The sequence below is a fragment of the Cherax quadricarinatus genome, chromosome 5 (genome assembly GCF_038502225.1).
Source record: "Cherax quadricarinatus isolate ZL_2023a chromosome 5, ASM3850222v1, whole genome shotgun sequence".
NCBI lineage: Eukaryota > Metazoa > Arthropoda > Malacostraca > Decapoda > Parastacidae > Cherax > Cherax quadricarinatus.
In genome coordinates, this window is record NC_091296.1 from 6,067,871 (window position 1) to 6,093,586 (window position 25,716).

Below are 25,716 nucleotides of genomic sequence, written 5' to 3' on the forward strand. Positions count from 1 at the left end.
CAAAAAAGTATCCAAAAGAGTTGGGATCCTCTCCAAGTTATGATACTACATGCCGCAAAATGCCCTTCTCACACTATACCACTCACTTATTTATCCATACCTCACCTATGCTATTTGTGCTTGGGGATCAACTGCAGCAACACACCTAAAGCCAATAATAACCCAACAAAAAGCCGCAGTAAGAATAATCACTAAATCCCATCCCTGGCAACACACCCCCCCCATTCTTCATAGATCTAAACTTACTCCCTGTTCAGTACATCCACACTTACTACTGTGCAATCTACATCTACAGGACCTTAAATTCCAATATTAACCTTGACCTAAAACTCTTTCTTGATAGTTGTGACAGAACCCACAGGCATAACACCAGACACAAACATCTCTATGACATTCCCCGTGTCTGACTAAACCTTTACAAAAATTCAATGTATGTCAAAGGCCCTAAAATCTGGAACACCCTACCTGAAAACTCTAGAACTGCAGACACATTCATCACCTTCAAAGCTACCATTAGAAAACATCTTATCTCCCTGATACACCCTGTCAACTAATTACACGAATACCACTTGGTGGTTCACACTTACACTCACTCACCCATTTGACCATAAACAGAAATATCAATCTCAATCTTAAAATAATGAATCCTAACTAGTCATAAGTATTGTATTGTATTGTGCCAAAACAAAAGCACTCACATTGCTAAACTCACAAACTAGTATTTAGTCACTTAGCCATAATACCAACTTACCTCATAATTTGTAATATTTTAAATTTAAGATTTAATCTAAGACTGCCCGAAGTGCCTAGCCATGCTAGGTGTTCTAGTGGTACACTCTGTAATCATTATTTTACTACATGTAAACCACACAATAACCAAATTCTGTAAACTCAGCATTGTAATCCTTATAGAGAATAAACTTTGAATTTGAATTTGAATTTGAAGGATTCTTTAAACTTGCTCAACAAATGTATCACCAATAAATAATGAAACAACATTTACATTTACAATTAACATTTACATTTAACTTGAATAATATAAGAAAGATCAAGAATATTATATGTGCAGGAAAGATGTCCTCACCTGGACTGAGCTGCACATAGGATCCATACATAACTTTAAGAATAGGTATAATGGCTCAGGAAGCCAGGAGAAAGTGAGCCTAGTAGTGGTCACTTTGAGTGGCAGGGCTAGGAGCTGAAATTTACTTCTACACCCACAAATAGGCAAGCACATTAATATATTTACAAGTCAAATATGCATTGTTAGTCTGAAGATGAACCAGGAAGACCTATTGTAATGGAATTATATAGGTCTCCTGTTCTTGCTAATCTTCATATGGAATACTTTGAGGCTGTTCTCTCTTTCTCTGTGCTCTTTGTATTTGTGATCCTCAGTTCCTTGAATTGGAAATTTCCACTCTTCGTAATTCATTTTCTCGTCTTGGCTACCCTTCCTATTTCATAGACTCTGCCTTCTCATGTGCTGAACGGACTTTCTTCTTTCCTAAACTTTCTACTCCTGGGAACTCTCCTGTTCTCTGCCTTCCCTATATTTCCAGTCTTTCTAATCTCAACAACTCTCTCCATTCCTTAGACATCAAACTTACTTTTTGCCAGACTAACAGTCTTTGCACCTATTTAGTTCATACTTCTCCCTCTATAGATGCTCCTAGTGTCTACTCTATTTCCTGTTCCTCTTGTCCTCTTCAGTACTTTGGAGAACCTGGCCATTCTCTTTCTGACAGACTCAAGGAGCACAAAAGTAGTGTTAGGCTTGCCGACACCAACAATGCTCTTTTCTGTTGTGTCAGAGATCACAATCATCCTATTGACTGGTCTTCTGGTAAAACTGTCTACCCTACTTCTAACTTTCACAGTCGCTGTCTGGTTGAATCCTCCCTTGAACACAGCTTTCCTTGTATGGATCTTGGTCTTGGCTTTGCATCTGTAGATGCCTTCCTTTCCCATTACATTGTAAAATGCTCAAAACTTCAGAACACCCGTGACTTAACCTGATTCTTTTTTCTCCTTCTCCCTCTTCCTCTTTCCTCTTTCTTCTTTGGGTTTTCTTTCTTCTGCCCTGGGTGTTTGGTCCTTTATTTCTCCCCCCTTCCCTCTGTGTTTTTGCTCCTACCCTTTGTGGGCCCCTAGCTCTCTTGCAGTGTTCCTCTTTCTTGGTCTTTGACTGACTACACTATTACTACAACTACCTCTCTGCTTCCTTTCCTACTACCTGTCTTGTTCTGGCCTTTATATACTGCCTCCTCCTCTCCTTTCTGTTAGTGTGACTTTGTAAATGGTCCAAGTCAGACCGAAACATCGTCGTAAGCTCCTCTCTCTAATGTGCGGGTTATTTGTGTATTGTTCCAGTCATGGTATTGTGTCTTTTTGTTATTTATAACTTAAACTTCTTGACCCTTACAGTATCGGATGGTGTATTTAATCAGGGATTTATAGGTTCTGTGTGGAAAAAAAAAATGGTTGAGTCTTTCAAGGCAGCACATTTAGCTGCAGCATTACCTTACTTATTTTCCCATATGCCAGACTGTCCAAGTGACAGGCAAAAATGCAGTAGCTGTATGTTTTGCAGAAATGAGAGAGAGGACTTGAATTTTCTACAAATTTTAATTTTTTTTTTTTTTTTTTTTCAACAAGTCGGCCGTCTCCCACCGAGGCAGGGTGACCCAAAAAAGAAAGAAAATCCCCAAAAAGAAAATACTTTCATCATCATTCAACACTTTCACCACACTCGCACATTATCACTGTTTTTGCAGAGGTGCTCAGAATACAACAGTCTAGAAGCATAAACATATAAAGATACACAACATATCCCTCCAAACTGCCAATATCCCAAACCCCTCCTTTAAAGTGCAGGCATTGTACTTCCCATTTCCAGGACTCAAGTCCGACTATATGAAAATAACCGGTTTCCCTGAATCCCTTCACTAAATATTACCCTGCTCACACTCCAACAGATCGTCAGGTCCCAAGTACCATTCGTCTCCATTCACTCCTATCTAACACGCTCACGCACGCTTGCTGGAAGTCCAAGCCCCTTACCCACAAAACCTCCTTTACCCCCTCTCTCCAACCCTTTCGAGGACGACCCCTACCCCGCCTTCCTTCCCCTATAGATTTATATGCTTTCCATGTCATTCTACTGTGATCCATTCTCTCTAAATGACCAAACCACCTCAACAACCCCTCTTCTGCCCTCTGACTAATACTTTTATTAACTCCACACCTTCTCCTAATTTCCACACTCCGAATTTTCTGCATAATATTTACACCACACATTGCCCTTAAACAGGACATCTCCGCTGCCTCCAACCGTCTCCTCGCTGCTGCATTTACCACCCAAGCTTCACACCCATATAAGAGTGTTGGTACTACTATACTTTCATACATTCCCTTCTTTGCCTCCATAGATAACGTTTTTTGACTCCACATATACCTCAACGCACCACTCACCTTTTTTCCCTCATCAATTCTATGATTAACCTCATCCTTCATAAATCCATCCGCCGACACATCAACTCCCAAGTATCTGAAAACATTCACTTCTTCCATACTCCTCCTCCCCAATTTGATATCCAATTTTTCTTTATCTAAATCATTTGACACCCTCATCACCTTACTCTTTTCTATGTTCACTTTCAACTTTCTACCTTTACACACATTCCCAAACTCATCCACTAACCTTTGCAATTTTTCTTTAGAATCTCCCATAAGCACAGTATCATCAGCAAAAAGTAACTGTGTCAATTCCCATTTTGAATTTGATTCCCCATAATTTAATCCCACCCCTCTCCCAAACACCCTAGCATTTACTTCCTTTACAACCCCATCTATAAATATATTAAACAACCATGGTGACATTACACATCCCTGTCTAAGACCTACTTTTACCGGGAAGTAGTCTCCCTCTCTTCTACACACCCTAACCTGAGCCTCACTATCCTCATAAAAACTCTTTACAGCATTTAATAACTTACCACCTATTCCATATACTTGCAACATCTGCCACATTGCTCCTCTATCCACTCTATCATATGCCTTTTCTAAATCCATAAATGCAATAAAAACTTCCCTATCTTTATCTAAATACTGTTCACATATATGCTTCAATGTAAACACCTGATCTACACATCCCCTACCCACTCTAAAACCTCCTTGCTCATCCGCAATCCTACATTCTGTCTTACCTCTAATTCTTTCAATTATAACCCTACCGTACACTTTTCCTGGTATACTCAGTAAGCTTATTCCTCTATAATTTTTACAGTCTCTTTTGTCCCCTTTCCCTTTATATAAAGGGACTATACATGCTCTCTGCCAATCCCTAGGTACCTTCCCCTCTTTCATACATTTATTAAACAAAAGTACCAACCACTCCAACACTATATCCCCCCCTGCTTTTAACATTTCTGTCATGATCCCATCAGTTCCAGCTGCTTTACCCCCTTTCATTTTACGTAATGCCTCACGTACCTCCCCCACACTTACATTCTGCTCTTCTTCACTCCTAAAAGATGGTATACCTCCCTGACCAGTGCATGAAATTACTGCCTCTGTTTCTTCCTTAACATTTAAAAGTTCCTCAAAATATTCTCGCCATCTTCCCAATACCTCCATCTCCCCATCTACTAACTCCCCTACTCTGTTTTTAACTGACAAATCCATATTTTCCCTAGGCTTTCTTAACTTGTTTAACTCACTCCAAAATTTTTTCTTATTTTCATTAAAATTTCTTGACAGTGCCTCTCCCACTCTATCATCTGCTCTCCTTTTGCACTCTCTCACCACTCTCTTTACCTTTCTTTTACTCTCCATATACTCTGCTCTTCTTATAACACTTCTGCTTTGTAAAAACCTCTCATAAGCTACCTTTTTCTCTTTTATCACACCCTTTACTTCATCATTCCACCAATCACTCCTCTTTCCTCCTGCCCCCACCCTCCTATAACCACAAACTTCTGCCCCACATTCTAATACTGCATTTTTAAAACTATTCCAACCCTCTTCAACCCCCCCACTACTCATCTTTGCACTAGCCCACCTTTCTGCCAATAGTCGCTTATATCTCACCCGAACTTCCTCCTCCCTTAGTTTATACACTTTCACCTCCCTCTTACTTGTTGTTGCCACCTTCCTCTTTTCCCATCTACCTCTTACTCTAACTGTAGCTACAACTAAATAATGATCCGATATATCAGTTGCCCCTCTATAAACATGTACATCCTGGAGCCTACCCATCAACCTTTTATCCACCAATACATAATCTAATAAACTACTTTCATTACGTGCTACATCATACCTTGTATATTTATTTATCCTCTTTTTCATAAAATATGTATTACTTATTACCAAATTTCTTTCTACACATAGCTCAATTAAAGGCTCCCCATTTACATTTACCCCTGGCACCCCAAATTTACCTACTACTCCCTCCATAACATTTTTACCCACTTTAGCATTAAAATCCCCAACCACCATTACTCTCACACTTGATTCAAAACTCCCCACGCATTCACTCAACATTTCCCAAAATCTCTCTCTCTCCTCTACACTTCTCTCTTCTCCAGGTGCATACACGCTTATTATAACCCACTTTTCACATCCAATCTTTATTTTACTCCACATAATCCTTGAATTAATACATTTATAGTCCCTCTTTTCCTGCCATAGCTTATCCTTCAACATTATTGCTACTCCTTCTTTAGCTCTAACTCTATTTGAAACCCCTGACCTAATCCCATTTATTCCTCTCCACTGAAACTCTCCCACCCCCTTCAGCTTTGTTTCACTTAAAGCCAGGACATCCAGCTTCTTCTCATTCATAACATCCACAATCATCTCTTTCTTATCATCTGCACAACATCCACGCACATTCAGACTTCCCACTTTGACAATTTTCTTCTTCTTATTCTTTTTAGTAATCTTTACAGGAAAAGGGGTTACTAGCCCATTGTTCCCGGCATTTTAGTTGACTTTTACAACACGCATGGCTTACGGAGGAAAGATTCTTATTCCACTTCCCCATGGATATAAAAGGAAAATTAATAAGACCAAGAACTATTAAGATAAAATCAAAGAAAACTCAGATGAGTGTGTATAAATAAATGTGTACATGTATGTGTAGTGTGACCTAAGTGTAAGTAGAAGTAGCAAGACATGCCTGTAATCTTGCATATTTATGAGACAGACAAAAGACATCAGCAATCCTACCATCATGTAAAACAATCACAGGCTTCGTTTTACACTCACTTGGCAGGACGGTAGTACCTCCCTGGGTGGTTGCTGTCTACCAACCTACTACCTTATAAATTTTAATATAATGAGGAATTCACAAGTTACCGTCCAGAAATAACCTGCTGGAAAAGGAAAAAATGATGCTGATTTGAATACTACTGTACTATACATACGGTAAGGAAAGAGTATAGGAAAGCAGAAAATTTTAATCACATGTTAAATTTCTTTATAGGAAGTACAGTATGCTGTAAATTTTCAAATTTAATACAGCAGTACATCTTGTGTATGAACATTTATCACAGATTATTTTGATTGACTTTGAAGTAAATATAGATAATTTAGTTTATGTAATTCCCATTATACTTTGCTGAAGAAACTTTCATTAGAATAGAATATTAAATTTTGATTACAGTTCCTGTAATATAATCACAAAAATGTACGAAACTCATATGGGTCATTCAAAACTGGGTGGAATGTTGATATACTATAATTTCATTTTATGAAAAGAAGCTGCCTCATGTTCCTGTGTCATGGATATTGCTGTAAAGGCCAAGGAAGCTTGCTTTGTTGACAAGAAAGACCTTTTAACACCAACTGGCACAACTAGTGGCCATATATATATAAAGTAGGGAAGAAGGACTGCCAAAAGTACACTGGAAAGGTTTTCTTCAGTGATAGATCAGTGGAATGGTTTACAAAAAGAGGTAGTAAGTGTTACAACCACTGACAGCTTCAGACAGCTTTACGGTAGACTGATTGTTAAAATTGGGACACTAGAGTGGTCTTGTAGATATAAATAGGCAAACACACTATACTCTTTGATGTTATCTACCTTCCTTCATTATTATTATTATTATAATCATGGGGAAGCGCTAAACCCATAGGATTATACAGCGCCTGTGGGGGGGGGGGGGATGGAAGGCATTCAGGCTCAATTCAGGGAATTGGAACACAGATCCAATTCCCAAGATCAAGAACCCCTCACCAGTGTCAAGGAACCTCCCTTGAGGGGTACCTTCCTTCAGTTCTCAGAGCAACACACCATTCTCTTATGCTTGATTAATTACCTTAATTACTGCTTTGGACTATAATGAATGTTTAAAACACCTCTCAGTTGTTCCTTGTCTTCTGTATCTCAGTTGACTAAGCTCTGGCCATGACCCATTGTTCATTAGTTTAACCCTTTCAGGGTCGCCAGGCTCTCTCCGAGACTTGTTCTCAGGGTAGCCAAATTTAAAAAAAAAAAAAAATTTCTTATGAAAAGATAGAGAATCTTTTTCCGATCATAATGACACCAAAAGTATGAAATTTGATGGAAAACTTACAGAATTATGCTCTCGCGAAGTTAGCGGTCTCGATGTTTATGCATCGACGATTTTGCCCACTTTGAGCCCTATTTTCGGCCAATTCCAGTGTACTAGTCGACAAAAATCATAACTATTTCGCTAGAACTCCATTTTTTCTATCGAATGAGTGCAAGAAACCACCCATTTACCAATTTCAGCTATCCAGTGAAGTGGTCAGAATTTAGCAATTTTGCCAATTTCACACAAATTTCAAAAGATGCCAATTTCCAAATAGGGTCCAGAATAAACAAGAAAGACGTTCCTGGCACTAAAATAACATTTCCTCTGTTCATTAGTCATGTCCCCAGGCCCCTCTTACATTCTTTTGCTTTCCACTTCGAATTTTTATTCTCACAAAAAATAAAAGATTTACTGTTATGCAAACTGCTGCATTAGTGTAGAAATGGTATAAATAATATCAGCACACTTGTTGAAGAATATTAGACTCGCCAGTTGATGTATGTTGGACGCATAGCATGATTTGTTTATTTTTGAACTTTGGCAAAAATCGAAGATTTCTGCTACTTTGAGCTCAATTTCAAGGTACTTTTCATTGTAAAACCAGTCAAAATCGTCTCAATTTCTGTAATATGTCTTCCATTCTATAAAATGAGACCAGGAAAACTAGAATACCATAATAAATACCATACGAAAATACAGTGCAAAGTCGCTGTTTTAAACCAAAAACACTGTCAAAGTTTTTTTCCTCATTACGCACTGTGTGCTGCAGGATTTTTTTTTATACTGCACACACTGACCACATAGACCCATTCTTTCATATATAGGCCTACCAGCTTTCTCTCACTAGATTTGAGGGCGCTAGAATTTAGGCATACTAGTACATCAAAAACCCTGGTCCGAAACCCTGAAAGGGTTAAGCTAGTCTAGTGTAATAGGTTTGTAGAAAACAGTTTAAATACAATATACTTACCATACATGTATACAGTACATATACTGCATACAAATTTCAAAGGGCAGTACTTCTTAATTAAACAAGAGATCTTCAAATTTGGTTCCTCTTGCCGAGGTAGGAAAATTCATAGAAAAGTGAAAATATGGGAAGTACAGTGCCTGCACTCTGAAGGAGGGGTGTTAATGTTGCAGTTTAAAAACTAGTGTAAAGCACCCTTCTGGCAAGACAGTGATGGAGTGAATGATGGTGAAAGCTTTTCTTTTTCGGGCCACCCTGCCTTTGTGGGAATCGGCCAGTGTGATAATAAAAAATAAAAAAAATATATTTTTTTTTTTGTTTTTCAAATTACTTCAAAGAAGTAACCATATTTCTAGTAGCTTCTCAATAAATCTTTACTGGTAATATTGTGAAACTTTAGAGGTATGCCCCACATTAAATGATTTTATAGCTACAAGTTCACTTGTGTCAAAGCTCAAATGATGTGTGACATTTATAGCTGCTGTAATGTGTTACTTTTGCCAGTTATTAAATCATCTGCTGGTCTCTCAAAGTGGGTTACCATAGTTTTAAGGGTTGCATGAATGTGTCTATGGATATTATAGTATGTACATACTGCATTTATATTTCTCAGCGTGATCTTTAGTTATATATTGAGCTTTTTTTGATCATGAACTCTTGGAGTGACTGGACTCAGGATGTGGATCAACTTTTTTGTTTTTTAAACACATCAATAGTTTCCCACCAAGGCAGGGTGACCGTGGATTGACTTTTGTATATTCAATAAAATTTAGTCACTGACTTGAGTTTATTTAGGTTTAGTCTTGGCTTGTAATGCTACAATTGCTGGTTGATTCCTGGCTTCAGGCTCCATCATATCTGCCACTAATTGTAAAAATGTGTATAAAATTTATTTTGACCACTGTATTCATAAAGTTTAAAAAATAATACAGGTTATTTATAGTTATACTTCCAGCATCAGCTGCTTATTTTACTTTGATCCATATTTCCATCTCACTATTTGAGACAAATAAGAATTGATAGTTGAATCTGTAATGTTGTTTACAAGGTCGCTTGTTCCTTCAGTACTCTCCATGTTTTTACCATCTTTAACAGATACATTTTTCTTACATGTTCTAATTCTTGATAAAAGTTTTATATTTGGTTTATGACTTTATTTGATTATGTAAAATACTGTTGCTGTATTTTATACTTGTTTTGCAATTGTGTCCTGTCAGTGGGGGCTCCTATTAATACATAGTGACTTCTAGGTCCAGCAAAACCATATACTTTACTGTATGTATATATACAGAGATATTTAAAATTTATCTTTCTGTGCATAACTTTTTGAATACTGGTTAACTTTTAACTTTTATTTGTCAGGAAGTTTTGCAGTTGAAAATAGCATAACATTAAGTTTTTCTAAGTCATTTTTAGTGTTCTTATATTTTTAGGCTTAAGATTTATGTAGGACATTTTTCAATGTAAGTTTTAAAGGCTTTTTTCTCCAGCAAGACTGAAGTGGTAATGTTTTGACTGGGGGGTGATTGTACTACTACTCTGACCCAGCTGGCAAGATAGGCAGGTATCTTTTAGTAGTTATGGAGGGAGGGGCATTCCCTGTTACACTGGCAATTTTAATTACTCTCATTTTCTTGGCTGTGGAACCTTTTATGACTACTGTGTGTGGTGAGCTACTGGATTCTCTTCAACCTTTTACCTCTCATCATATTTAATTTTGGTGCTCCAATCATTGTCACCCTTCGACCTTGTACCGATTCTTATATTGACCTCTTGCTTTGTTTTTTTCTTCATATCTTATTTCTTGTTCACTGATCATGAATGATCTTCACAGCAGTGACCATTTCCCTAACATCACCACTTTGTTACTTATCTAGCCTCTTCACTGCTTTCATTGGCAATGTTAATGTGCTAGCCCCACTCCATTCATGTATTATAATTATTTTTTCTCAATTCCTTTCTTACTCCTTTGCCATTATTAAGTGACTATTATTTTCATTACACTTTTTCCAACTGCTGCTGTCTCCTTTCCATGGACTTCAGGGAACATAAAATACCATACAGTACTATGAGCAAGCAAAGGCATGTCATATGACACATATGACAATGCAGTACAGGTCAACCATCACTAATCCGGCAATCAGTTATCCGGTTCCATCAGTAATCTGGCACTAATTTTGGCTAGCATAATTTCAGATTTCATCATTGTACTGCCTCAAATCATTATACTGACTCTAATTCCATCATTATACTGACTCAGAAATTGTGCAGATGGTTGTAAATCCACAGCAACAAGCCAGTGGAGGAGAAAGCAGTGATGAAAATGAGGAAGATGTAGCAGAGAGTGTCTCTATTGATAGGTTAATTAAGTGTATTCTAACCTAACTACTCTGTAATCCGGCAAACTCACTAATCCGGCACATTACATGTCCCAATGATGCCGGATTAGTGATGGCCAACCTGTAATATATCTTTGATGGGAGGGCTGTCTCCTACCTCTTTGATATTCCTTTGTGACCTGAATTTTACCCAACAAATTTTGCTGATTAAATGCTTATAGTTGTATGTATATAATTGACTGGCATAGACTTTGCACTTGCCATAGCTATATTAGTCTCTTAATTCTATCTCTTATTTTTTCCATTCCTATGTCCATTTGTGATTTTCACCATTATTATAAGTAAATACAGTAATTGCTGAACATGCTAGCAATAATATTAGGGTATTATGTTAATATTACATTTGATAATAGTGTACTGTAATCATTTCACTTAGTTATGTCTTATTTTAAAATAGTTTGCTTTCTTGGTGATGATCAACTCTTAGATGCATTTCTGCTCATTTAATTAACTGCTTTAAAAATACTCCACATTGACAGCATAATGCTAAATATTCTGCAGCATGCATACACGTGCTGCATGGAGGCTGGCATACTAGGTATGAGCAGCATAAAAATGAATATTCTGCAGCATGCATACACATGCTGCATGGAGGCTGACATACTGTGTTATGAAGATCTGCATCACCACAAACTTTTAACAAGTTCAGATCTTAGGCGACACTAGAGGAGTTTCCCCTCTGAATGATTTATTTTGTATTAAACTTTGTGGATATTAAGGATGAACTTGACATCTAACACTTGGTAAAACAAAAAAGTTTTCAGTCAGTTAAGCATGCTAAAATGTAATGTATTAATTTATACATAAATAAATAGGATTTTAAGTTTTTTCTGTAGTAAAGATGTTGAGTTGACCCTTATTGTTTGCAATACCTCGTGTCTTAGGCAGTGTTATTCTTATGCCAGCTTGTATAGTCATGACATGAGCCGTAGTCTGAGGTGCTCGTACCACCAGTTTATGTAGTTTGAAGTGCTAATACCACCAGTTTGGTGTAATCTAAGGTGCTAGTAATACTACCAGTTTGGTGTAGTTTGAAGTTCTCGTACTACCAGTTAGATGTAATCTGAGGTGCTCATACCACCAGTTTGGTGTATTCCAAGTTGCACGTTCTACCAGTTTGGTATAGTCTGAGGTGCTCATACCACCAGTTTGGTATAGCCTGAGGTGCTCACACCACCAGTTTGGTGTAGTCTGAGGAACTCACACCACTAGTTTGGTGTAGCCTGAGGTGCTCACACCACCAGTTTAGTGTAGCCTGAGTATTACTACAATTAGTGTTATCAGACTTATGCAATACCATCTTCATGTACAGTACTGCTTACACACTTATATTTGAGCAAAATCTTTTCATAGTATAAGTTGGTCTTATACTTTTGTAAGACTGCATGTGAAAATATCTTATATTGAAAACTTATTCCTCTTTGTCCCCACTTCCCTCCAAGAACACCTAGAGGAAAAAGGTGAGAATTTTTGCCCGCATTTTGGGACTTTTTGTCGTAGTGTTTAAAGTCAGTACCAAAGTCGTATAGATCTGCACATTAATTTTACAATTGCACCAGCAACCAGCAATTCAATCTAGTAATATTATAGTAAAAAAATGCTAAACCCGTGTGGGTCATACAGCATGTATGCAACAACGAATGAGTCAACTTGTGTTGCCGACCACAGGGAGACCATAATCTAACATTAAGTTAACATGATAGCATTGAAGTTCTGTATATTATTATGCATTCTTAAGGAAACTCTGAACTCGTAAGGGTCATAGACTGCTACAAATATTTTAAATTTGTTTTTTATTTTAGCAGTAGAGTAAAAGAGGTAGAGGTACCAGCATTTAAAAAATTGTTAACTTTTTGGATGCATTTTAAATTTTTAATGCTGTGCATGAAATTAAAGTTTTTTCATTTGTTAAATACACCAATAATGAGGACAAATGTATAATAAGATGTGGTAAAGTAATATTTTAAAGCATGTTATTTTCACCTTATTGCCTCACCTATTCCTGGCTTCTCTGCCTAGTGTAGCCAACACGAGCAACCTTGTATTTCCAGCAGTGGCAACACGTGAGGCAGGGTTTAAATATACTATTTTCTTTTTCAACAGTAGGTATAATTTGTCCTAGATTGAATGTTTTTAAGTTGTTATTATATTTACATCATATGTAAAATGTCACTGCAGGTAAAAATTTTTATTTTAGGTTGGATAGGGCTTCAATTAAGTTTTTGTTCTTTTTTTAATTTTATTTCTAATAGTGACATAACTGTTGAGAGAAAAGTGGGCAGGAGAGAGTACAGGTCCGGTGGCCTGGTGGTTAAAGCTCCCGCTTCACACACGGAGGGCCTGGGTTTGATTCCTGGCGGGTGGAAACATTTTGACGCATTTCCTTACATCTGTTGTCCTGTTCACCTAGCAGCAAATAGGTACCTGGGTGTTAGTCGACTGGTGTGGGTCGCATCCTGGGGGACAAGATTAAGGACCCCAATGGAAATAAGTTAGACAGTCCTCGATGACGCACTGACTTTCTTGGGTTATCCTGGGTGGCTAACCCTCCGGGGTTAAAAATCTGAAGAAAATCTTATCTCTGTCTTATCTCTTACGATGCGAAAGAGGAGGTATGGGGTAGGTTAAAAAATGCTGTGTTAGTGTGTGTAGCAGAAGTTTGTAGGTATAAGTGGGTGGGTGTAGGAGGGAAGACAAGTCATTGGTGGAGTGATGAGGTAAAAAGGATGGTAAGGGAGGAAAAAGTAGGCATATGAAATGTTTTTACAGATGGAACAGTTATGGAGAGTAAAAGAGAAGTTAAAAGAGTGGTGAAGGAGTGCAAAAGGAGAGTTAATGAGAGAGGGGGAGGCATTTTATCAACAAATTTTGCTGAGAATAAGAAAATGTTTTGGAGTGAGATAAATAAGTTGAGAAAGCTTAGGGATTACAAATGGATTTAACAGTTAAAAACAAAAAAGGGAGCCATTAGATGGCAAAATGGAGGTACTGGAAAGATGGAGGGAATATTCTGAGGAATTGCTGAATGTTGATGAAAAGAGGGAGGCAATGATTTCTTACATTTGACAGGAAGGTTTAACACCTTTAGGAGTGAGGAAGAGCCAGATGAGTGTGGGGGAGAGGTGCATGAGACAGTGGGTAGAATGAAAGTGGATAAAGCAGCTGAGATAAATGGGACTAAGACAGAAATGTTAAAAGAAGGTGGAGATATAGTTTTTCATCGGTTGGCACATTTGTTCAATATATGCTGGAAAGGGGGAAAGGTACCTAGGGATTGGCAGAGAATGTGGATAGTTGTTTTGTTTTAAGTAAATGGGGATAAAAGAGTGTGTAAGACTTAGAGGGGAATAGGGTTGTTGAGTATACCTGGTAAGGTGTGTGGGAGTTATTACTGAAAGAAGTAAGGGTATGACAGAGTAGGATTGCAGAGAAACCAGGTTTTAGGAAGGGTAGGGCATGTGTAGACCTAGTGTTTACATTGAAGCACATAATTAGATAAAGGTCAGGAGCTTTTCATTGCATTTATGGATTTAAAAAAAACATATGATATGGTGGATAAGGAAGCAGAGTGACAGATGTTGCAGATTTATGGAATACATGGCAGGTTTTTATGTGGATAGCTAGGCACAGGTTAGGTATTTAGGAGAGAGAGGGAGATTATTTTTTAGTCAAAGTAGGCCATGGGGACATTATAGATGTATGATGTCACCATGGTTGTTTATTATTTATAGATGTTCCTGTAAAAGAAGTGAATGCAGGATGTTAGGGAGAGGTGTGGGATTGAAAGATAGTGAATCAGGGGTGGAGTGGGAGTTGTTATGGTTACTTTTGTACAAGGTAAATTATGTAATTATGTACAAGGTAAAATTTCTTTTGGAAGATTCGAAATATGTAGTTGCAAAGGCTGGTAAATACGTTTGTGAGGGTATGCAAATGAAATTAAAAGTAAACATAGGAAAGAGCAAGGTGATAAGAGTATCAAAAAATATAAGCAGTGAGAGATTGGACATTGGAGGGAGTATAGAAGAAGTAAATGTGTTTAAATGTTTGGGAGTGGACTTATTGGCAGATGATTCTATGAGAGATGAGACAAACCATAGAACTGATGAAGGAAAAAAAAGAAGGGTGGTGCATTGAGGCATCTGTGGAGACAAAGAACTATCCATGGAGGTAAAAAAGGGAATATACCAGAGTATAATGGTACCATCATTTTTGTATGAGTGTGAAGCATGGGTTTTGAATGTTGCAGCGAGGAGGCTGGAGGCAGTAGAGATGTCGTGTTTGAGGGCAATGTGTGGTGTGAATATTATGCAGAGAATTCATAGTTTGGAGATTACCAGGTATGGTGTTACCAAAAAGTATTATTTAGAGGGTAGAGGATGGGTTGTTAAGGTGGTTTTGACATTTAGACAGAACGGAGAAAAATATGATGACTGGGAGAGCATATAAATCTGGGGTGGATGGAAGGAGGGGTAAGGGGTCATCCTAGTAAAGATTGGAGGGAGGGGATGAAGAAAGTTTCAAGTGGTAGCAGCTTGGGCATACAACAGGCTTGTGTGAAAGTTTTAAATGGGAGTGGAGGCAAGCAGTTTTCGTGATTTGTTATGCTGTTGGAGTGTGAACAAGGTAACATTTATCAAGGATTCAGGGAAACTGATAGGCTGACTGGAGTCCTAAAGGTGGGAAGTACAGTGCCTACACGCTGAAGGAGGTGTGGGGATATTGTAGTTTGGAGGGTCATCTGAGCTGTGATGTTGGCAAGACAGTGATTAAATGAATGGCAATGTAAGTGTTTTCTTTGCCAGGTCACCCTACCTTGGTGGGAAATGGCTGGAGTGTTAAAAACAAGAAGGCTTTATAATATAAATTAAGTAATAAATGTACATATATAGGAGGAATAAATAAAACATTTTCCCATATGGAGATTGCCAGAAGGTTCATATGAAATATATATACATGTATTGAAGACCATAAATGTGCCTTCTGAACTGTGGTATCGGTGTGCCTCTGGCAAGACAGTGATTAGTGCGAATGATGGTGAGTGTGTTTCCTCTTTTTCGAGTCACCCTGCCTTAGTGGAAGAAGGCCAGTGTATTAAAACAAATAAATGTGCTTTCACTACTGACATGAAGAGTGCTTGCCCATCTCGTTGTAACTCTCAATCATTTCATGAAGTGGAAGAATGCAAAATTAGTTATAAAACAATCTGAGTTTCATAAAAGGAGGTGTCTGGAAACGTCTAATATCGGTCACAGACAGTATTGCCCAAAATAGTGGCATCTTCAGTGTTTTGAGGCAGAGTATTAGCAAGAATCATCACTTATTATATAACTTATTTTATACTTTGTTAAATTATATTTTACTTTAAACTCAGTAACCTCATGTTTTGTCACCTGCAATATCACCTTACCTTCTTGCTGTAAATACACTGTACCTGTTGTTCTGTCCTGGTATGTACTGTGGGGCTTGCCACAGCTTCCGGCATGCAAAATACGTAAATTAAATATTCACACGTTGCACACATATCCATTGAGGTTATCATTCACAAGCTACAGACTTCTTTTTCCTATTTAAAACATCAATGCTTGACTGACCAATAGGTCTGGTCTAAGACTGGACTATGGGGGCAGTGGCCCCTGGGACCATTGCAGGTAGACCCAATAGTAGGATGACAACATTACTTTCTTGTAGTATGTTGGCTCGAGAGTGAGTGCAGATAACAGTATTAGATGTTCACTTTAGTCAGTTATTAGTTTTTGTAAAAATCTTATTGCTTGTGTCATATTTTAATTGTATGTACAAGAATACTATCAGTCTTATTGATGTGTGTAATGTTTTGCAGTAGCCATTCCCTGCGAACAACGTGGGAGAGGTACATGAACACCATGCGAGGATGCATCTGTCAGTTGTATCATTCTTGACGTCACGCCCCACCGCTGCGACTCACACGCACAGCAACCGTTCAAGAAAAAGTGCCGTCTGATTGACCATCACTGTGGAAAGGTACGTTTTTAAAGACATTACTATAGAGTACCAGCACTGTCTGACCCTAGTGGGTTCAGCGCTTGGTTCTGATTATAATAATAATAATAATACTGTAGAGTACATATATCAGAAACAGCTGGCAGACTTTGTGTTGCAGAGGTTTGAGCTCTGCTCAGACCTCTGCAACACAATTGTCCTCAAAGATTTGTTATATTATACCATGAATTAAGGAAAGATCCTGGACTTCACCTTACAAAACAGACAAAGCAAACATGATAATAATTATGTACAAGGTAAAATATAGTAGAAAAATAAACATGTTATAAGATGGGGAAACTTATGTGCCCCTTAATGCCATACATATTACTGTACTGCTCACTTCACATCATTAAATACTGGACTGTTATGCTGGTGCTGACCTAAATCTTCCTAGATAATTATAACCAAACACACAGGCATCCTACCTGCCATCTTTCTTGAAACAAATACCCCTTTTGAAAGTTTGTGTGTTTGGCTGAATCACTGCAGAAAATGTGCAAATAAAAGGGCCAAAAATGAAGAATAGCTACCAAATGGTTTTAAGAATTGTAATTTTTTTTTTTTTTTCCAACAAGTCGGTCGTCTCCCACCGAGGCAGGGTGACCCAAAAAGAAAGAAAATCCCCAAAAAGAAAATACTTTCATCATCATTCAACACTTTCACCACACTCACACATAATCACTGTTTTTGCAGAGGTGCTCAGAATACAACAGTTTAGAAGCATATACGTATAAAGATACACAACATATCCCTCCAAACTGCCAATATCCCAAACCCTTCCTTTAAAGTGCAGGCATTGTACTTCCCATTTCCAGGACTCAAGTCCGACTATATGAATTATGAACTTGAAATGTATGTTTAATTAGTTCAATTATATTTACTCTGTGTATCTCCCTGAAGCAAATTATTTTAAGTTCAAAAACTCCCATTCTATACTCTAACTTTTTAGTTAAAATTTTTATTATTAAATATGGAATTTGACACTATGGTAGTCTGTTGGAATTTCAAAACTACCATTCAACCTTTTCTACCTTGTCAATTAAAATTTTAATTTTAGTGAGTAATATATTGTAATTTATAATTTTACTATGATTTTTAACTACTGTATCTTGAATACTTTTTACTAGACTTACAAACACGAAATCTGCATCTGTGTTAACTTTTTGCTTCAATTGTTATTTTTATAACAGAGCACTAAATTTTTAGTTCACTATTAACTGTTAACTGTCCAAACGTAGATCTACATTCTCTCGCCCAGCGCACCAAATCTTTTGATAAATTTTTTTTATAGAAATAAAGAGTTGATTTTTCTACGTGTCATAGTATAAAAAAAATTTTAGTGTCAGTACTTGCCGAGATATGAGCCCGTGAAGTTGGCACTTGATGCTCATCTGATGGCATTGAGTCCTGCCGATATACCTTTTTATCTTGTTTTTATATTATTTTATATAATTTTTATGTTCTGATAATTACAATTTATAGTAGTTCTTGTGATTTGATAGTCAATCTTTGTTCTGACACTAATATTAGGTACTGAAATAGTACTCAAATAATCACAAACACAGTGACAGGTGAACATTTTTACCTACCTTAGTCACGTACTATTGTCTAGAAATACGTATATACATAGCATTTATAGGTCCCAGCAATGTTTTGGATACACGGAAGTATATAATAATAATAATAATAATAATAATAATAAGTTCCCTTGAAGCATGATGTAAGAGTGTGTCACTCATCTTATCACTCCACTGCTGACAATGGTGATATTTGATGAGCTTATCACCTCACTAATGACAGTGGTGACATTTGATGAGCATTGTCTTATCTCTTCACTCCACTAATGACAGTGGTGACATTTGATGAGCCTTCGCTTTATTTTGCTCATGAACCAACTGGTATTACACACGATCACTATCTACAAGCACAGTATAGCACTTTGGTCTGGATTTTTGGGGTTAGCCTAGGTAATTTACACTATGTATAATTGTATTTACATATGTGTTCCTGTGAGATAGAGACAAAGAGATAGATAGGTGGAGATAGAGACAGCCAATCAGCCAGCCACCGAAATTACAGTTACAGAATTTTTTCTTTTTATTTAGGGCATAGGTTGTAGGACATTCTGGCAGGATGACACTCTCCTCTTAAAAGGGGAGTGTTAATATGACATGATATCAGTGAATCTTTGGTGTTTGCTGTGCTGTTTGCTCTAGCTAGTGCTCAATTGAACTGGTGCTCCCAGAAGGTACTAAGTGGTCCCAGATTTTTTTAATACTGCACACACTGAGGGTTAAGACCCATTCTGTGCTGATCAAGCATCTTAGGCCAGTCATGCCAAATTTGGAGGCAGGGAAAATAAAACGTAGATCTATGTTTGAAGCGCTAGCAGCAAGAACGTAGATGTACCTTTGGACAGGTAATGGGTTAATCAGTTTTAATCCTTGCCCTAAATGCTGTGCACACTACACTTTTCAATTTATACTGCATTCATGTATGTTTTGAAAAAAATTTTTGATTTAGATTGTTGTAATAGTTTCACAAATTTATTATGCCATATACACATCCTGTGGGAGGTAGTTACCCCCATAGCCACTATGGGATGGGATGTTGTCACCCCATATCCATCACGTGTGTGGTGGCTACTCCATTCCCATCCTATGGGTAGTAGTCACCACATTCCCATCCTGTGGGTAGCAGTCACCCCATTCTCATCCCATGGATAGTAGTTACCCTATTCGCATCCTGTGGGAGTAAGGATTGGGCCCCAGGCAAGCAAATTAAAGAAATAAAATATTTTAACACTGGTTATTTCCCACTTATGCAGGTTTATCTGAAAAAGCTGATGTACTTGCATTGTCACTCAATCACTGTTTTGCCAGAATCATTCTGGCATCACAGTCAGATGGCCCTCTGAACTGCAGCATTGCCATCCCTTATACCAAGTGCAGGCACTGTACTTTCCATCTCCAGGATTCAAGTCCAGCTAACGAGTTTCTTCTGAATCCCTTTTAAATGTTACCTTGCTCATACTCCAACATTGTATGGCCCTGGTGGTTTAGTGGTTAGTTTAGATTTTAATAATAATCACACTTCAACAGCATATCACCATAAAAACCACTTTTTGCCACTCATATCTAACATGCTCACACTTGGAAGTGGTCATGTGCAACATTGTGTGTGTTTGTACACCTTTGAATGTAGGCAGTATTTTTTTTTAAGTAATGATATTAGTAGAATTACCAATAGTATGTTAAGTAAAAGGACACACGTGCAAATGTCACATTAGTTGCACATGTATTTTTTTACCTGAATTTCTTTGTTACTCAAATTTAACAACCAACATTATGTGACCCCTATATTTAGTGAGTGACCAGTTTTGTGTGACTTATGTCTTTGATGACCAGTGTTATGCAACACCAATATTGGTGGTGGTGTATGGAGTGATGTAATAATAAAATAATGCATAACTACAGCTGAATGTTACACTACTACAACTCATGTTTGCTCAGCTATATCCTTCATAAAACAATATTAACAGCCCTAGCAGTACACTACCTGCTGTTCCTATATAAATGTAGAATAGAGAGGGTAGTATATACAGTACATCTCAAGGAATAAATGTAGATTATCAAGAAACATCAGATTGGCAGTTGCTGAAATAGATTAAAGATGCAGGTGCTGGCAGTAGTATTGCAAGACAATCTTGGTAACTCTGCTGCTCTTCCCACAGGTCGGCGGCATGCAAGTTTAGATTAGTAGCAGATCTGAAACTCTGGGTTCAACCACCAATATAATTTCATACCGTGGCCTCAAGAGAATTGAAAGAATAGTGTAAGAAGCTTATTTCCCTAAAAATCTTAAGATAAAATCAGTCAGTTATATTTTTGGAAATATTACTGGTCATTATTTAGGAGGGTATGTCTGTACTTGAGAAATTTTTCTTAATGTGTATTTAAATCATACATAGTCATCCTTCCAATGCTGTATTATATCATGAAGTTAGAAATAACATATTACACTGTCTGGTAATGTTAATCTTATTTGTTAGCAAGTTTTTCTTACTTCACCGAGGCATATGAAGACTCAACTCTGGACTTGGAGTAAATGTGTCTACTGAGCATGTTTGTGCTTAAGTTGCAATTATAATTCTGAGTAAATACTGTAAAATATTGTAATGAAATGGAACTGTGATCCTGAGTACACATTACTGTAATAATATAATCAGTTTAAGCACCAAACCCATAAAGGTCACAGCTCTGCTGGGAGGGATGTGCAGAGGTAGAATGTGTCAAGGTTAGGGGCTAGTGGAGGTGGGAGGTTAGTGCTACAGGAAAACAGATTTAAGTTGGTGCAATAGGTTAGTTTATTAAAGCCAGTCTGCATCAGAGGAAGGGTTTTCAGTGAGGAGCGTGTTACTGTAATAAGTTTGAATTTGTTGCTATGGAATTAAAAGGTGCATGTTTATTCCTGTGACAGTAGCTCTGTTCAGCCAGATGGGCATTGACCATCTTCAACTAGTCTTGATTTGACCACAGATGTAGAAAAATCTAGTAGATGGGAAAGGAGCTAGATTTGTCTTGCAATGATGACTATCCTGAGCCAATTTGCATAGAACAACATTAGACTATATGTATATATGTATTAAAGTAAAAGTGTATATAGCACATAATGAAAATTTATGTCTAAAGGGAATGAAATCTTATACCACTCTTGCAAAAGAATACAGAGGTATTAAAGCTAGTCTATTTTGAAAAGAAGTTTTAAACAATTTTTATTCAAATGTGTATATAATATAGGAATTTGTATGCATAAAAACATAGTATAACAGAATTATGGGATATTGTGACATTTTCTTGGGAGTTTGGAGAGTAAAGCACGCTTGTCTGCATGGAAACTTTCTAAAAGTGCCAAGTAGTTATTGGTGACAAATTGTAAATATTAACTTTCACATGCTATTTACATTACAAGGCGATATCCAGAACATATCTTTCAGTGTATTTATGTAATGGTTTAATGTCTGTGGTACTTTTTCAACACTGAATATTCTTTGAATATAAACTATAAATGTGTGTGATATTTTATAATAATTTATAAAACAGTTCTGCCATTATTAACAAGGTTATGTTGTATTTTAGGGATTATATATAATATACACTACTATGAAACTACTGCTCTGTATGTTAACATTTATGCTCCAGATATTTATAAAATACATACTCTCCTAGTGATAAATGCGTAAGTTACAAACAGTGGTGCTTAGAATAAAAAATTGTACCTGAAATTATGTACCTAATAACAAAAATGTTTGATGGATATTAGATATGAACTATACAAAAAGCAAATGAGTAACAAGCAAAGTACTGTATTCTTATTACTAATATTTGAAGGTATCTGTGGTCAATTCTGTTATTTTATGACTTGCCTTCCAAAAATACTTAATAAATATTTGGTGTATCAATGCTGATCTGCAGTACCAAATGTCTGGACCTGAATTCTTTATGCTATATTAGTCTTATGGGAAAACAGGTTCCAAGTTCCAAATAACTGGTTTGTAAATATTAAAATGGTATACAATACCAACAGGTTGGTAGGCAAGACATATGAGCAACAGTTAGGCAACTTTATTCCGAAACGTTTCACCTATGTAGGTGAAACGTTTCAGAATAAAGTTGCCTAACTGTTGCCCATGTGTCTTACCTACCACCTGGTTTGTAAGCCAAAACTTGAAAGGTTTAACTTGTTGGTTAGGTGTTTTGTTTTCTTTGTAGTGTTGCTTCAAGCTTTAACTCGGATATCCAACAAATGACTGAAAGGTTGTGGGAGTTCTTTGAAAATTAAATTTTAGAAATGAATGTGGGTGCATAACGTACCCTGAATTTTACACGTATACACTTCTGTTCAATGACCACAACATACTGACAGTATGTATTGGTTGTAAAAGGTTTGGCGATTCAAACAAACTGAAAAGGACACATGTAGAGTTCAGGACATTTATTAAAGGAAACGCTTTGCCAGAGGTGACTTCTTTAGTCCTAATACAGAGCAAACTAAAACAAGTTAATATATAATGAAGTTTAGTGAAGCACAACTAGTCATCCATGAAAACAACAGACAGGTGGAAGTTGCTGGAAGCTGTGTTAATTACCACAACTGACACTATCCTGCAAAGGTCTGGAAGCTTCAGTGTTTCCAAATTTTTGGCTAAAAGTCTTATTCAGTGTGTTCATGTGATGGTGAATCTATGCATGGAGAAGCTATGCAGCTGGCATATTGGCCCATGCTAAACAGTTCCTGCTCAAATCCAACCACTCACTTATATATTTGTCTAACAAATTTTCTGCAATTTGACATACTCCTGCCTCGCCTCACCTCACTTTTGATTCAGGTCACTGCACTGTTTACCCTATATTAGCCTGTTTTAGCAAATTCTGTATTGGAACTGAAGAAGCCACTCATGGCAAAACATTTCCTTTATTAAATGTCCTGAGCTGTAAATGTGCCATTTTTATACAACAGTGTGCATTGCATTCACTTCTGCCAATTATGAAGTTCAGTTTTAAGCATGGCTTCAGTCATATATGTACTATCTTACCTTTCTCTCTCTCTCTCTCTCTCTCTCTCTCTCTCTCTCTCTCTCTCTCTCTCTAGTGTTAAGATACCATGCACAGCATAGTATGATTACAGCACTGAAAGAATCACATGGCTTAAACACTTTGATGATAATCCTTCAGATTAAAAAAAAAAAAAAAATTCCATAGACTAAGCCCATGTGGGTCATTCAGCAATATAAGCATCTTAAACATCTGTATTCATGAGCCTATGGATAGGTACAAATTTATCCAAGGCTTAACATTTTTTTGGCAACTTGCATTGTGCACTGTTAACAAACCTGATAATAGATTATAACTAAATAATATAAAGGGTAATAAAAATATAATACAAATACTCCCCACATTACAAACTTCTTACAGTCCTATGTGCAACTTAAGAAATGTTGATCAGTAAGCATATTATAAATGCCAGTGTGCAGTTCTGACCATAAAAGTTTCAAGCTGAACAAGTAAAATTCTCAAGACATTACTTCTTAAGATTTTTTTTTTTTTTTTTATTAACACACTGGCCGATTCCCACCAAGGTAGGGTGGCACGAAAAATAAAAACATCATTCACTCCATCACTGTCTTGCCAGAGGGGTGCCTTACACTACAGTTATAAAACTGCAACATTAACACCCCTCCTTCAGAGTGCAGACACTGTACTTCCCATCTCCAGGACTTGTGTCCAGCCTGCTGGTTTCCCTGAATCTCTTCATAAGAAGTAATGTCTTAGCATGAATTAGCACAAGGCAGACCAATACTGTATACCAGCACCATCATAATTATTCTAACATTAACATTTCAATCATTGTGTTCTGAAACTGACCTGCAGGAAACATCATCCTTTATATTAATTTTGTAGGAAAATAGGTTCAGAGTTCCAAATGAGCAAGTTATCAACTTTATTACTGATCATCTTACCAAGGTTAAGTCTTGTATCAAAATATAGTTAACCTCAGGCTTTTCTCTAACAATAATCTTCTCTATTTATTTAAAAAAAAATATATACATACTGTACACTGATTATTTACAAGGTAAAGATTTTTATTTGAGACATTATACTTTTATAACTATCTTTTAAAGGTGAAATGTAAAGTCATACAGGAACAACCAAATTCAACATTAATGTTTATTTAAATAATTTTTTTTTTTTTTTTTTTTTTTCCAACAAGTCGGTCGTCTCCCACTGAGGCAGGGTGACCCAAAAAAAAGAAAGAAAATCCCCAAAAAGAAAATACTTTCATCATCATTCAACACTTTCACCACACGCACACATTATCACTGCTTTTGTAGAGGTGCTCAGAATACAACAGCTTAGAAGCATATACATATAAAGATACACAACATATCCCTCCAAACTGCCAATATCCCAAACCCCTCCTTTAAAGTGCAGGCATTGTACTTCCCATTTCCAGGACTCAAGTCCAACTATATGAAAATAACCGGTTTCCCTGAATCCCTTCACTAAATATTACCCTGCTCACACTCCAACAGATCGTCAGGTCCCAAGTATCATTCATCTCCCTTCACTCCTATCTAACACGCTCATGCACGCTTGCTGGAAGTCCAAGCCCCTCGCCCACAAAACCTCCTTTACCCCCTCTTTCCAACCCTTTCAAGGACGACCCCTACCCCTCTTTCCTTTCCCTATAGATTTATATGCTTTCCATGTCATTCTACTTTGATCCATTCTCTCTAAATGACCAAACCACCTCAACAACCCCTCTTCTGCCCTCTGACTAATGCTTTTATTAACTCCACACCTTCTCCTAATTTCCACACTTCGAATTTTCTGCATAATATTTACACCACACATTGCCCTTAGACAGGACATCTCCACTGCCTCCAACCGTCTCCTCGCTGCTGCATTTACCACCCAAGCTTCACATCCATATAAGAGTGTTGGTACTACTATACTTTCATACATTCCCTTCTTTGCCTTCATAGATAACGTTTTTTGACTCCACATATACCTCAACGCACCACTCACCTTTTTTCCCTCATCAATTCTATGATTAACCTCATCCTTCATAAATCCATCCGCCGACACGTCAACTCCCAAGTATCTGAAAACATTCACTTCTTCCATACTCCTCCTCCCCAATTTGATATCCAATTTTTCTTTATCTAAATCATTTGATACCCTCATCACCTTACTCTTTT

General features: G+C 37.1%; 1 protein-coding gene across 5 annotated transcripts in view; it reads left to right on the top strand.

Annotated features, from left to right (window-relative positions):
• Positions 1 to 23,771, top strand: part of Fibp (acidic fibroblast growth factor intracellular-binding protein) — a 40,468-nt gene extending 16,697 nt beyond the window's left edge. For 2 of the 5 annotated variants that reach the window (XM_053771323.2, XM_053771319.2), the window contains exons 7-9: positions 12,374 to 12,391; positions 16,774 to 16,934; positions 20,689 to 23,771. In XM_053771323.2, the coding sequence (XP_053627298.1) occupies positions 12,374 to 12,391; positions 16,774 to 16,852 (97 nt within the window). In that variant the 3' untranslated portion in view covers positions 16,853 to 16,934; positions 20,689 to 23,771. The other 3 variants (XM_053771320.2, XM_053771321.2, XM_053771322.2) reach the window with 3 other exon arrangements.
• The last annotated feature ends 1,945 nt before the right edge of the window (positions 23,772 to 25,716 follow it).